The sequence below is a fragment of the Onychomys torridus genome, chromosome 3, assembly GCF_903995425.1.
Source record: "Onychomys torridus chromosome 3, mOncTor1.1, whole genome shotgun sequence".
Taxonomy (NCBI): Eukaryota; Metazoa; Chordata; class Mammalia; order Rodentia; family Cricetidae; genus Onychomys; species Onychomys torridus.
In genome coordinates this window covers 142,222,888-142,235,109 of record NC_050445.1, presented here as the reverse complement: position 1 = coordinate 142,235,109, position 12,222 = coordinate 142,222,888, and the positions used below count along the sequence as shown (strand labels likewise).

Below are 12,222 nucleotides of genomic sequence, written 5' to 3'. Positions count from 1 at the left end.
CCTTGCTCTCATATCGTGGTCAGGGAAGATGTCACAGACCATGGCATCCATCTCCATCCAGGCCATGAGACCATTCCAGACACTACATGAAGAAGGTGAGGTTCTCTGGTGGAAGGATGGCCAACACAAAGCCTAGTGAGCAAGTGGGCTCAGCATGTTCCAGGAAGCAGCTCAGAATGGCAGATGAAGTGACTGAACTGGTGTGAGGGTGGACAAATGTCCTTCCAGGCCCTCGGAGGGATTTGAACTCTGTGTGTGTGTGTGTGGGGGGGGTGTCTGTGTGTGTGTGTCTGTGTGCCTGTCTGTGTGTCTGTGTGTGTGTGTGTGTGTGCCTGTCTGTGTGTGTGTGTCTGTGTGCCTGTCTGTGTGTCTGTGTGCCTGTCTGTGTGTGTATGTGTGTGTGTTTGCAGGTTCCTTGTGTCCACTAGGAAAGGGCTCTGCCACTGTTCCCAGCTCCCTTCACTCTTTTTTCCCCTCCCAAGTAACTCGATCTCTTATGTTGCTTAAGCTGGTGTCCAGCCCCTGGCAGAAACAATCCTCCTGCCTCTCAGCTTCCCAAGTAGCTGAGACTCCAACGCCACCACTACACCTGGCAGAACTTGGACTCTTTTCCTCTGAGGAAAACAGGGAAGCCAGGGCAGTACTTTTTGGATTTTAGTAGACATGTCAGCTGCTGGGCTGAGAATAGCCTGAAGCAGGGAGCGAGGTGGAGGTGACTGATGATCCAGGCCAGAGCATGGTAGCTTGGACCACAGAACTGAGGTGGGGAAAGAGGCCTAATTCTGGGAATATTTTGGAAGTGGAACTGTGATAGACACAGTCTTTCCTTCATCCATGCTTTGATTTCATTCACCTGGTGCCAGATACTGCAAACGTTAACATACTTGTTTTATGGAACGTGGTCTCGTTATGTAGCCCAGGCTAACTTGTAACTCCTGATCCTCTTGCTTTGTAAGTGCTAGGTCACAGGCATGTGCCTACCCTGCGCACCCTCTCCCTCCCCCCAATTCCCAGCTTTGGAGGTGCAGATTGGAGTGAGAACTGAAGCTTGAGTGTATTCTTTTCCTCTGGGGTACTGAGACTCTAATGGGCGGAGATAACTCATGAGCTGCCAAGGCGTGAGAGAGAGGAGCAGCCCAAGAGCTATCTCCCAGATGGTCCTTGAGGTTCCTAACATCCCCTGCTAGGTTGGCTAGATTTTTGTCAACTTGACACAAGCTAGTAGTCAGTCATCAGCGAAGGGGGTCTCAATTGAGAAAATGTCTCCTTTAGATGGACTGTAGGCAAGCCTGGAGGCATTTCCTTGATTGGTGATTAATGTGAGGCCCAGCCCGTTGTGGGTGGTGCCACCCTTAGGCTGGTGGTCCTGAGTTCTCAGGCTAAGCAAGTCATGGTTGAATGGCCTCTACTTCAGCTCCTGCCTCCAGGATCCTGCCCTGTTTGAGTTCCTGTCCTGACTTTCTTTGATGATAAACTGTGAGGTAGAAGTATAAGCCAAATAAGCCCTTTCCTCTCCAAGTTGCTTTGGTCATTTCATCACAGCGTGTAACCCTGACTAAGACACCTGCCTCCCCTGTCCCTCCAGCTGCCCCACCACTAACGCCGAGACTCGTCACCATATCTCCAGGCTTGGATTGGCCCGTGGCTCCCAAACCTCTTCTCTGTCACCCCTAACTTATCCCTGGCCCTCGTCTCTGAACTCTGGTCACTTCTTTAGGCTAAGAATGTATTCTCCTTCCTGAGGAAGAGACTGATTGAGCTACAACAGACTTGTCCTCCTGCTCCACTTCCTGCCTTTAAGAAAAGAAGTCTGGGTCTTCTCTGTAGCCCAGGTTGAAGGGGTATGGCCACCATGCCTGGCCGTAGTTCTCATTCAGCTAGCATTAAGCTCAGCGTCCTAAGGCAATGAAAATCTGTGTGGTCAAACATAGAAGAAAGACTTTAAGCTAGTGTAGAAGGCTGGGTGGAGGTCTGTGGAGGAAAGTGACTTGCTCTGGTCCCATCATTCCTTTGTAGAGCTGCAGGTTCAAGCCTGGCTCCCTAACCCCACTTCTGTGGTCCTTTTTCTGTATCCAAGCACTGATGACTTAGGCCTCGTGTTTCATAGCTGTAGCACAGTTGCCTGTAGTTAGACGCAGAGCAGAACTGCTGGACATGCCCCTATGGAATGCATTTCCCTAGACGGCTTTGAGGAAGAGACATCCTTCAGGACTCACATTTTTAGGTGCAGACTGATTCACAGAGCGCCCGGGGGCCTGATTCTCTGCTCCTCCTTCCCTTGGACACAGACAAGCTAGTGCTCCCAGGCCAGCACATCTTCCTGGCAGTTGAAGGCTCTTAATTTGGACTTGGCCATGGGGAAAGGTCAGCTTGGGGGCCAGCCTGGCTTTGGCCAAGCTCTCTAGTTACAGCCCAGGTGGCAGGCAGCCGGGTTGCCTCACCTGCCCCTGCAACAGCAGTTCCCTCACATGGCCACTCCAGCCTCAGCTGACAGGGCTGGCCTCTGCTATGCCCTCTGGCCTAGATGTAGAGCAAAGGGGTGACAGTTAGCAGCCTTCCTCTCGCTCAGCTCATGCCTGCCTTCCTCCCTCCCTCCCTTCCCCCCTGTCTCTTTCTGAGACAGGGTTTCTCTTTGTGGCCGTAGCTGTCCTGGAACTCACTCTGTAGACCAGGCTGGCCTGGAACGCAAAAATTTGCCTGGTGCTGCCACCACCACCACCCGGGCATCTGATGTTCTTTGTTCTTTGCTTTTCCCCTACCCAGTGGCCGAGGTCCCACTGAGGCCCACCTGTTCCCCAAGCCTGAACTCATCACTCATCCTCAAACACATCTGTTTCCAGCATACATTGCTCCATTATGTGGATATGTGCCCCCTAACTTAGCTACTGAGTTCTGTTTAGCAGACAGAGGTAGGAGAATCAAGGATGGACATATTTTCTGGCCAGCTGGAGCTAGATAGCCATACGTTTTCTCAAAAAAAAAAAAAAAAAAAAAAAGCAAATGAATATACACATAAAGTAAAGTAACAACTACGAAAACAGGCTGAGGATGCAGCTCAGGTGGGAGAGTGATTGCCTAGCATACACAATGCTCTAGGGTTGGTTTCCAGCACTGTATAAAACCTGGTGTGGTGGCACATGCCTATTATTCCAGCACTTAAGATATGGAAGCAAGATTATCAGGAGTTCAGAGTCATTCTCAGCTACGTAATGAGTTCAAAGTTGGCCTAGGCTACATGAGACCCTGCCTCAATACTAATAAATAAGAGTAATAATGATAATAACCCAATGCATCTTCTTTGATCTCATTTATAGTAACAGAGGGTGTGGCTGGCTCTTACAGTCTTTGAGAGTCCTGGAGACGTAGTATAGCCCCCAGGTGGTGGCTTTTTAGATGTTAGATGTTAGATGAATTCTGCCACTTGGCCTGAGGCAGAGCCTTGGGCTAAGAAATTGCCTGGGTCTTGTTTTTGGTTTTGGTGAGGCCTGATTGAGAATTAAGGCCTTGTGCCTTCTAGACAAATCCTCAACACTGAGCTACATTTCCTGGGAGCTTTTTCTGTCTGAAGAGGCCGGCCTCCTCCCTGGCATCTACCATGCCTCTCATGGCCCTGTTGTCCACCAACCATCTTGAAGTTCCTCCTCATTTTCAGAGGCAGCAGAACCTGGTAGTCTCCTAGACAAGGGCCAGGCACTCCCCACATAGAAAGCCAGGGAGGGGCTGAGGTGTTTAAGGAGCCCTGTGGAATGAGGAGCTTGGGCTGAGGGGCGGTGGCCCATGTGTCCTGATTCTGTTATTGCCATCAGTCTGTCCAGGAAGGGCGTTGTCTCTTCTCACTACTGGGCTATCCCTGTGCTCCAAAGAGGGCAGGAGAGAACTTACAGAGTCCTTATTCCAAGTCCCACCCAAGGAGGGCAGAGTGAGACGCTCACCTTCAAGCACTCCTCACTGAGAGGTTGTGGGTGTTTCTGCAGGTCGGAATGAGCTGATCGCACGCTACATCAAGCTCCGCACAGGGAAGACCCGCACCAGGAAGCAGGTGAGGCCAGAAAGGTTGCCCTACCCACCACACCTGCTCCCAAGGGAGTGGGGGGGGCACCCACTTCTCTCGGTTCCCTGGTCCTTCCCTTCTCTAGACAGTCTAAGTCCCTCTGCAGGGTTCTAGGGGGGAAAGCAGATCATTGACGTCAGCCTGGTGCAGTACTGCCAGGCTCAAGGTGAACCGGGGCAGGCAGGAGTGAGCTCCCCACAAAGGCTGAGCACTGGGGAAGCGTAAGCGGTCTGGGAGGTAGGGACAGGAACTCTCTCTTTCTGCTACAGGTCTCCAGCCACATCCAGGTGCTTGCCCGTCGAAAAGCCCGGGAGATCCAGGCCAAACTCAAGGTAAGGAAAGCAGTGTCAGCAAGGAGAGAACCCTTGGACTTGGGGTGCAGTGGGGGCTTTCTAGAAGTTGGGACTCTTTTTCCAGTTGAGCACGTCTAGCCTGTGGGCTCAGGGGCTCCCACTGTGCTGAGTCTATGTTTTTTTCGCCATTAAGGACGGCCAGGCCTCGCCTGTGGCCTCTCTGTAGATCCATGCATGTGGATGGCAGTCTCCTGCGGGCCCTACCTGGGACTCAGCATTTCTGTGCCCTCTCTGATCTCTGAGAGGGCAGTTCCATCATCTCCCCAGAACCCCCTCAGTATAAAGCCACTTGCAGGTGGGTCCCCTCAGGAAGACAGTCCTCCAGGACTGTGGGCCCAGCATCACCTTTTGGGGAGCATTAGGAGGAAGTGAGCTCTCTATCAGGGAGTTAGTTCTTAACTGCATGGCCTGCCTGGCCACTTGGGAGGAAAGTCTAACATTTGAACCCTTGGATTAGACCAGTAGATACATCTTTATTGAAGCAAAGAGACTCTCATTTTATTCAAAATCTCACCTCAGTATGCCTTCCAGGAGGTCATTCTGGTTGTAGCCAGTTTGGCAAAGAGTAGACCAGGACTCCCCCTACCCGTGCACCAACTTCTGAACAGCCTCTCATACCTAAGGAAGACCCCTGTACTACCTCAGAGCCTAGTTTAAAAGCTGCTGGACTGGACTGGATGACCTCACACTGTTGTGTGTGTGTGGGGGGGGGGCAGGGTTTCTTGTGTAGCCCAGGCTGTCTTGGAACTCACTCTGTAGACCAGGCTGGCCTTGAACTCAGAGAGATCCACTTGCCTCTGCCTCCTAAGTGCTGGGATTAAAGGCATGTTGCACCACCATCCGGCTTGTCCATCACTTCTTATCTGGTGCCAGCCCAGAGGTAGAACCATTGACCTCTGCCTCCTAGGAAGCCACTCCCACTGTCCTCACACTTCCTGTCTTCCTGTCTTCAGCCCAGCTGTCCTCCGCACCGGTAGCTGAGGCTCAGCACCTCCATCCTTTGTTCCCAGGACAGCTGGCCTGCCTACAGCTGTGAATCCCGCCCTGGGACACCCCCAGTCTTAAAGAGCTGCTTGTTCTCCATGTCCCTCTCTGGTGACAGCAAGGACAGAGTAGCTATGTAATGTTTAGAGTGTCTAGGGGACTGTTCAATTCTTTGGGATGTCTCTACCATCCATATTTGCTTCATGGAATCACATGTCTGCTTCTAACTTGAGACTTGAGGACAGCAGTCAATGGATTTCTAGTCAGGCATCAAGAGGAGCCACAAACTTTTTTTTTTCAAGACAGGGTTTCTTTTTTTTTTTTTTTTTTCTGGAGCTGAGGACCGAACCCAGGGCCTTGCAAGCACTCTACCACTGAGCTAAATCTCCAACCCCTCAAGACAGGGTTTCTCAGTGTGGTTTTGGAGCCTGTCCTGGATCTCACTTTCTAGACCAGGCTGGCCTCGGACTCACAGAGATCCACCTGCCTCTGCCTCCTGAGTGCTGGGATTAAAGGCGTGCGCCACTACCACCCGGCCCACAAACCTCTTAAAATACCCAAAGTGTCGTGTATCTGCATCTTCTCAGAAATTGGCCTGAGGAGTCTACCCTACTTTCGAGGCTCCTGGAACCACAGTTATCAAGCTCTAGGATGGACAGAAATCCTTGGGCTTGTTGTACCCCATCTCCGTCTCATGGTCAGGTCCTGCACCCTTTGTGAGCCCCACTCAGTATTCTCATCTAGAAAATGACAGGGTGATAGGTAGGTAAGGTCCCCTTGAAGTGGAAAATACATGACTCCTGACCCTGCCGTCCGGCCACTGATGTCATCCTTACGATGTCCTTTCCCCTTCCTCCTGCCTCACATATTGATGATGTGGTTTCCTGAGCCCTGTCATTTGTTTGGATTAAGGATACAGGAAGGGACACATGTTGCTGGCATGGAACGGATGGAGCTCTCTGGACTCGGGTACAGTTGTTAATCTCGGCAGCCTTGAGGATGTGGCCTGCCAGGTCACCTCAGGGAGAGGCCTGCCTAGGAAGGCTGGTCTAAAATATCTTTTCCTCCTGGAAGTACATGACTTCAGTCGTCAGAGATGGCCTTTGAGAACAAGGCCCAAGTTTAGCCACAGAAGGACAGTGGGCAAGGGTACCCATGACACATCGTACCCACTCACGTCTCTGAGTGGGGAACAAGCCCAGAACATAGTATGGCTTCCATGTCTTCCATAGTGAGTGCTGGCTGCTGCCACATCCTAACACATTTCTACTGCCCCTTTGGCTGGCATGGTCCTCTCTGTTCCAACCTGGAATGTCTTTTTCTCTGTGATGATACAAAAATTCCTCAGACTGGGTAATTACAAAGCAAAAAACTAGTCGTGATTGTATGTTCCTATAGTCTTATCAGGAGGCTGGGGGCAGAAAGATCACTCAAGCCCACATGTTTGAGAACAGCCTGGATAGTATAGGCAGACTCTGTCTTTAAAAAGAGGGGAACTGGGCATGATGGTGTGTGTGTGTGCATAATCTCAGTTACTTGGGAGGATCCAAGTTCAAGGCCAGCCTGGGCATTCCAGTGAGACCCTATCTCAAATTTAAAAAAAAAGGGGGGGGGGGTTGGTGGTATAGTTCAAGGGTGGGGTGCTTCTGTAGAATGGGTAAGGCCCTGAGTTCAAGCTTCAGCATCATGAAAACAATGGATAGGGCCTGTGGATAGAGCAGATGCAGTGGTAGAGTGGGTACCTAGCATTTGCAAGGTCCGAGGCTCAGACTCGACACAAAAGGGAAAATAAAAGAGAGAAAGGTTTAAAGAATAGGTGCTTTTGGGACTGGAAAGTGGTTCAGTGGTTAGAGCCCTTGTTGCTCTGGCAGAGGACCTGGGTTCAGTTTCCATACCTATATAGTAAGTAGCTAATAACTTCAGGCACATAACCACCTGTGACTCCAGTTCCAGGGGACCTGACACCCTCTTCTGGCCTCTATAGGTACCAGGCATGTGCACACTGCACATACATACATCATACATACTTACACACATAAAACAAATAATTACTAGGAAAAAGAACGGATGCTTCTGAGGCCCGCAATCTGAAAACATGACTATAGTATCTGTCCAATATCTGTGAGAGCCTTCTTCCTGCATCAAAACATGCAGAAGGGTACCACCACACGGAGGAAGCTAGCACAAGTCATTCTTCTTTTTGTAGGCCACTAATGCCATCATGGGGACTCACCCTTGTGACTGTGTAATCATCTTCTAAGAGTCCCATCTCTAAATAACCATCAACCTATTAGGGGAACACTTTGGAGCCACAGCATGGATCGATCTCTCTCTCTCTCTCTCTCTCTCTCTCTCTCTCTCTCTCTCTCTCTCTCTGTTTTGTTTTGTTTTGTTTTTCGAAACAGGGTTTCTCTGTGTAGCTTTGGAGCCTGTCCTGGAACTCGCTTTGTAGACGAGGCTGGCCTCAAACTCACAGAGATCCGCCTGCCTCTGCCTCCCGAGTGCTGGGATTAAAGGCATGCGCCACCACCACCCAGCTTGGACCACTCTCTTAAGGCTAAATTCTCTGAGCCCCAGTTCTTCACCTCCTAAGAGGGATCCTGCTGATCCTCTGCCCGCCCAGGGTCAAAGTGAATTAGCGTTTCTCAGGGTCCTCAGTATGTTGTCTCAGGCCACACCCATTTCTAGACTTCTGAGTGGCTTCTGGGTAGACACCTCTTGAGCCTCAGGACTACACTGTATCCATCCTGCCTCAGAGTTGCTGTGTGGCCCGAGGGAGGACTGTCCTGCAGACTGTTAAGCTACAGAGGTATCTGCCAGCCTTAACTCCTGTCTTACTCAAGGCAGACTTAGTTCTACCAAATTTCCATTCACTGGGAAATATTGGTTCCCTAGGCTCTCCATTTTATAAAGATTGTAACCGGGGCTCTGGGTTCAATGGTAGAGCACATGCTTAGTATGCTGGGCTCCATCCCCAGCATTAGGAAGAGAGAGAGGTGAGAGGGAGGGAGGGAGGGAGGGAGGAAGGGTGGGCAGTCAGACAGTCTGACATAGTCTCTAGCTACTTTTATTTTTCCACAACAGATGAGGAAAGTGATCAGAGAAGCCAAGGCCCCGGCTCAGTTACCAGCATGTTAGTACGCCACATCTGGTCCCCAGCTCTGGCTACTGGCACTGGACAGCTTTTCTGCCCCTAAGGCCAGATCATGCCTCCCCTGAGCCTGGCTGGTGGCCCTGCTAAGGTCCTCGCTTCCCATGTCTCCCCAGGACCAGGCAGCTAAGAACAAAGCCCTGCAGAGCATGGCTGCCATGTCGTCCGCCCAGATCGTCTCCGCCACAGCCTTCCACAGTAAAATGGCTCTTGCCCGGGGCCCTGGCTACCCAACAATCTCAGGGGTAAGTGGGGCAGCCCAGAGCAAGAGGCCAACACAGCTTTTCTCATACCTTCTCTTCTGCAGAGCTGGGCACAGTGGCCGGTCTCAGTCCCTCTCTCTGAGCTCTCCCAGAGCCCGTTCTAAACCATGGCTTTGCTGGCGGTGGAGCCACAGTTTGAGGTCCTTAGCAACAACACAGCGGGCCTTTCAAGAGATGTGAGAGGTTGCTCTCATTAGCTGGCTAGATGAAAACTGACTTAGTGTATAGATGAGGAAGCAGAAGTCCAAGGACTGGAGATGAACCCTGAGGCTTTGACGTAACACTATGGAGTCCGCACGTAGCCACATTCACCCTTGACCCCTACTCCTGCTCAGCATCCAAGCAGAGCCCACCTTCCGTGTGGACAGCTGATGTCTAGGGACAAACCTGGGCACGGATTTTGACTTTGTTAGCCCGACAACCAGTCTCTTAGCCATGTCCACATTGCCATGCTTTTGGGGTGTTCCAGAAACGGTCCTCCTTCCCAGTCTTGTCATATAGCCCCTTTGGGGTGCTCCACTTGCTCTGTCTGTCCTCACATGTAGGGAAGGGACATGTTTTGAATTCCACAGGCCTCTCCACCATCGTATTTCATAGGGACTCTTAGAAGGTACTAGTTGTAAATAGATAGGACATAAAATGATTGTGTAGACACTTGGATTACATCATTTTTGGTATTCGAGGTGGGAACCATGTACCTTACGCAAGCTAAGCACACGCTCTACCACTGAGCCCCGGGTAGATTACTTGACTTTAGAACTCCCAACCTTACATGCTGAAGAGCCCCGTGAGTCTCAATGGGAGGGAGAAAGGTGTAGGGTCAGCGAGTCTGGCTCTCCCCGAGGAGCACAGGGAACACTCCTTCGTGTGGCTGCTGCCTGTTAGCATCAGCCAGTTAAACAGAGGCATTGGCTCTTCCTCCTCCCACTGCCGGAGCGGTCTTTCTTTCTCCTTTTACAGCCAGAGGCCTGCGTGGTCTCTCCCTTACAGACTTCCCACAATCCCCGTGGGCTCTGGCCCTATGCACAGCACAGCCAAGCTGAGTCTGTATTTTACCTCCACAGTTTTGGCAAGGAGCTTTGCCAGGCCAACCTGGAACGTCCCATGAGTGAGTATGGTTTGATTTCCTACCTTTCACTCCCTGAACTGGATTTGAACCTAGAATTTTAGGAAATGGAGCCTGGCTTTGGGAGGTGGAGCAGGGGGAGACAGGTTGCAGTGTGAGACTGGCCTTTCCAGGATGGCCATGACCTTAGGAAAAAGGCTTTACTCCCAGACATTAGTCTGCAGTGCCTCCACTCGGAGTGCCGTTTACTGAAGTGCACATCTGTACAGGGTGTAAGAGAGACTCTCAAGCCTGGTACCCAAAGAGACATCTGCTTGCCTAGGGAGAGGGTGTGAGGTGGATTGCCCCAACAGACCTATCACTTCCATGACTCAAACACAAAATCTGAAGGAATTGGCAGGGGTGGGCCCTAGAAACCAATGTCTGCTAAGGCCACCAATGGCCAAGCCGCCAGAGGCACCCTGTGGCTGATGGCCTCCTCTCTCCTTTCTCCCACAGTGTGAAACCTTTCTCTCAAAATGCCTATGCTGTTCAGCCTCCACTGCCTCTGCCAGGTAGGTAGATGGTGCATGATTCCCTACCTGTCATACCCTGTGGCTCCCGCCTCTGGTCCCAGGCTCTCAGCACCTGGGATCCTGTTAGATGTCATGACCTCATGGGTCCAAACTATACATCCCAATTTTCTGGCTGTACCAGATTTCTTTCCTCTGGTCAGCATGCTGCAGCCATGCCTCAGGTGACATGGCATTCTGAGTTGACAGCACATGCTGTACTTCTTGCCAGTTGTGCTCAGGGCTGGCTGGGACACAAAACTGGAAGGAAGTGCCTATGTCCCCAGGCCACTCTTGTGGGGTACATGTGCTGGCTCTTCAGGCTTCCATACTGCCTCTCATTTGGGAGCTGAGGGGTGCTGGTTTGCAAGCCTGACCCCTCCCTAGCACAGGAGACCCTGCTGGCTGGAAAGTGCTGTTGGGCAATGTGACAGAAGCAGCTTGAAGGTGCTGGCTTGGGTCCCCCCTCAGGCCTCAGCGGACTGGCTCTGACCGGCTCTCAAGAGGCTGGCCTCCTCAGCCACCTCCACACTGTAGTTCAGGCCAGGCTTTCAACCTTCCTTGGAGAGTGACCAGCTGTGACATTCTGGCCTCTCAGGCTTTCCTGCCATTCCTGGTGTCTGCTCACTGCTCCTTTCACCCCCACAGGCAGAGTCACAGAGTTGGGCCAGTCCTCATGTCCTGTTCTCTTTTCTGTTCTCTTCCCTCTGTCCATGCTGATGCAGTCTGTACTCAGATCCTCCTAGTTCTCACCTGGATAGCTGCAGTGGCTTCTTAACCGGCTCCCTGAGATTCTCCAAGCATCTCTCACCATGTTATTTCCAGGCCTAACATGCTTGCTGGAACCCGTGGTGCCTTCACGATGAGATCTGAGCTCTGTAGTAGATCTGCAGGACTCCTGAGACTCAGTTACTGTGTTCCCTGCTCTGCCTCTGGGCTGTGGCTAGATTGCTCCTCCAGGGCTGTGGTTCCTCCTACCTGCGCCGCCCATGTCAGGTACCTGCTGTTTATTAGGTACCACCTTGGACTCTGCAGACCTCTGTCTGTCAGGGGTGTTCTTCATTGCCATGTCTGTTTGTGCCCCCCCCCCCCAGCTGGTATCTGCATATACCAGTGGGTTTCCTTTGCTGTATACACAGCAGTTCCTGGTGCACTGGGGCTGCAGGCAGGAGGGGAAGAAAGATTGGGCAGATGCGCTAAGCATGGGCTGGAGTGTTCAGCATGGTTGGCCACTCTTCTGGCCTGGTCTTTCTTGGTCTCCTCTTCCTTTATTTTTATTTTGTTTTATTTTTACCCTGTGCCTGAGTTCACTGCTTCTGCCCAGGATACTAGTGGCCACCAGGCTTCCAGAAGGAACTTGATTTATGCAGACCTTACCTCTAATGTGTCCCCCTCTGTCCCACCCTTCACCCACAGCGAAGAAGAAATGAAAAACTGCCAAACTCGGTGGCAGAGAATGTGCCTAGAGTGCTGTCAACATAAAAACCACAGATCTGCTCTTAAATGGAATAACAGAGAGTTTATTCTGGAGCCATCATGGCTTGGGAACACTGATTTAGATCACCCCAAATTCCATGTTCCACTGTGGAAACAGTTTCACAGGGTTTTCATAGTTTTACTGAACAAAGAAAGATATATATCAAGGCAATTTTCCAGTACACTGATGGGTACACCAGAGAGGCGGGTCCACCGAGATAGGGGAGCTGGCCTATAGGTCTATAAAGATGCTGTCTGATGTCACTCTTAGCTCTTGGATTGGCAGACGTTAACGTTCTGCTGAGTGGATGGCTTCTAGGAGGATTC

The 12,222-nt window shown here is 51.4% G+C and overlaps 1 protein-coding gene across 1 annotated transcript in view; it reads left to right on the top strand.

The window, feature by feature from the left end:
- Positions 1-12,222, top strand: part of Tead4 (TEA domain transcription factor 4) — a gene marked incomplete at its 5' end in the record, with an annotated part of 45,150 nt that overhangs the window by 15,723 nt on the left and 17,205 nt on the right. The window contains 5 exons of the mRNA XM_036181957.1: positions 3,975-4,039; positions 4,321-4,383; positions 8,656-8,784; positions 9,867-9,910; positions 10,367-10,422. Of these exons, the coding sequence (XP_036037850.1) occupies positions 3,975-4,039; positions 4,321-4,383; positions 8,656-8,784; positions 9,867-9,910; positions 10,367-10,422 (357 nt within the window). The remainder of the gene's footprint in view (positions 1-3,974; positions 4,040-4,320; positions 4,384-8,655; positions 8,785-9,866; positions 9,911-10,366; positions 10,423-12,222) is intronic.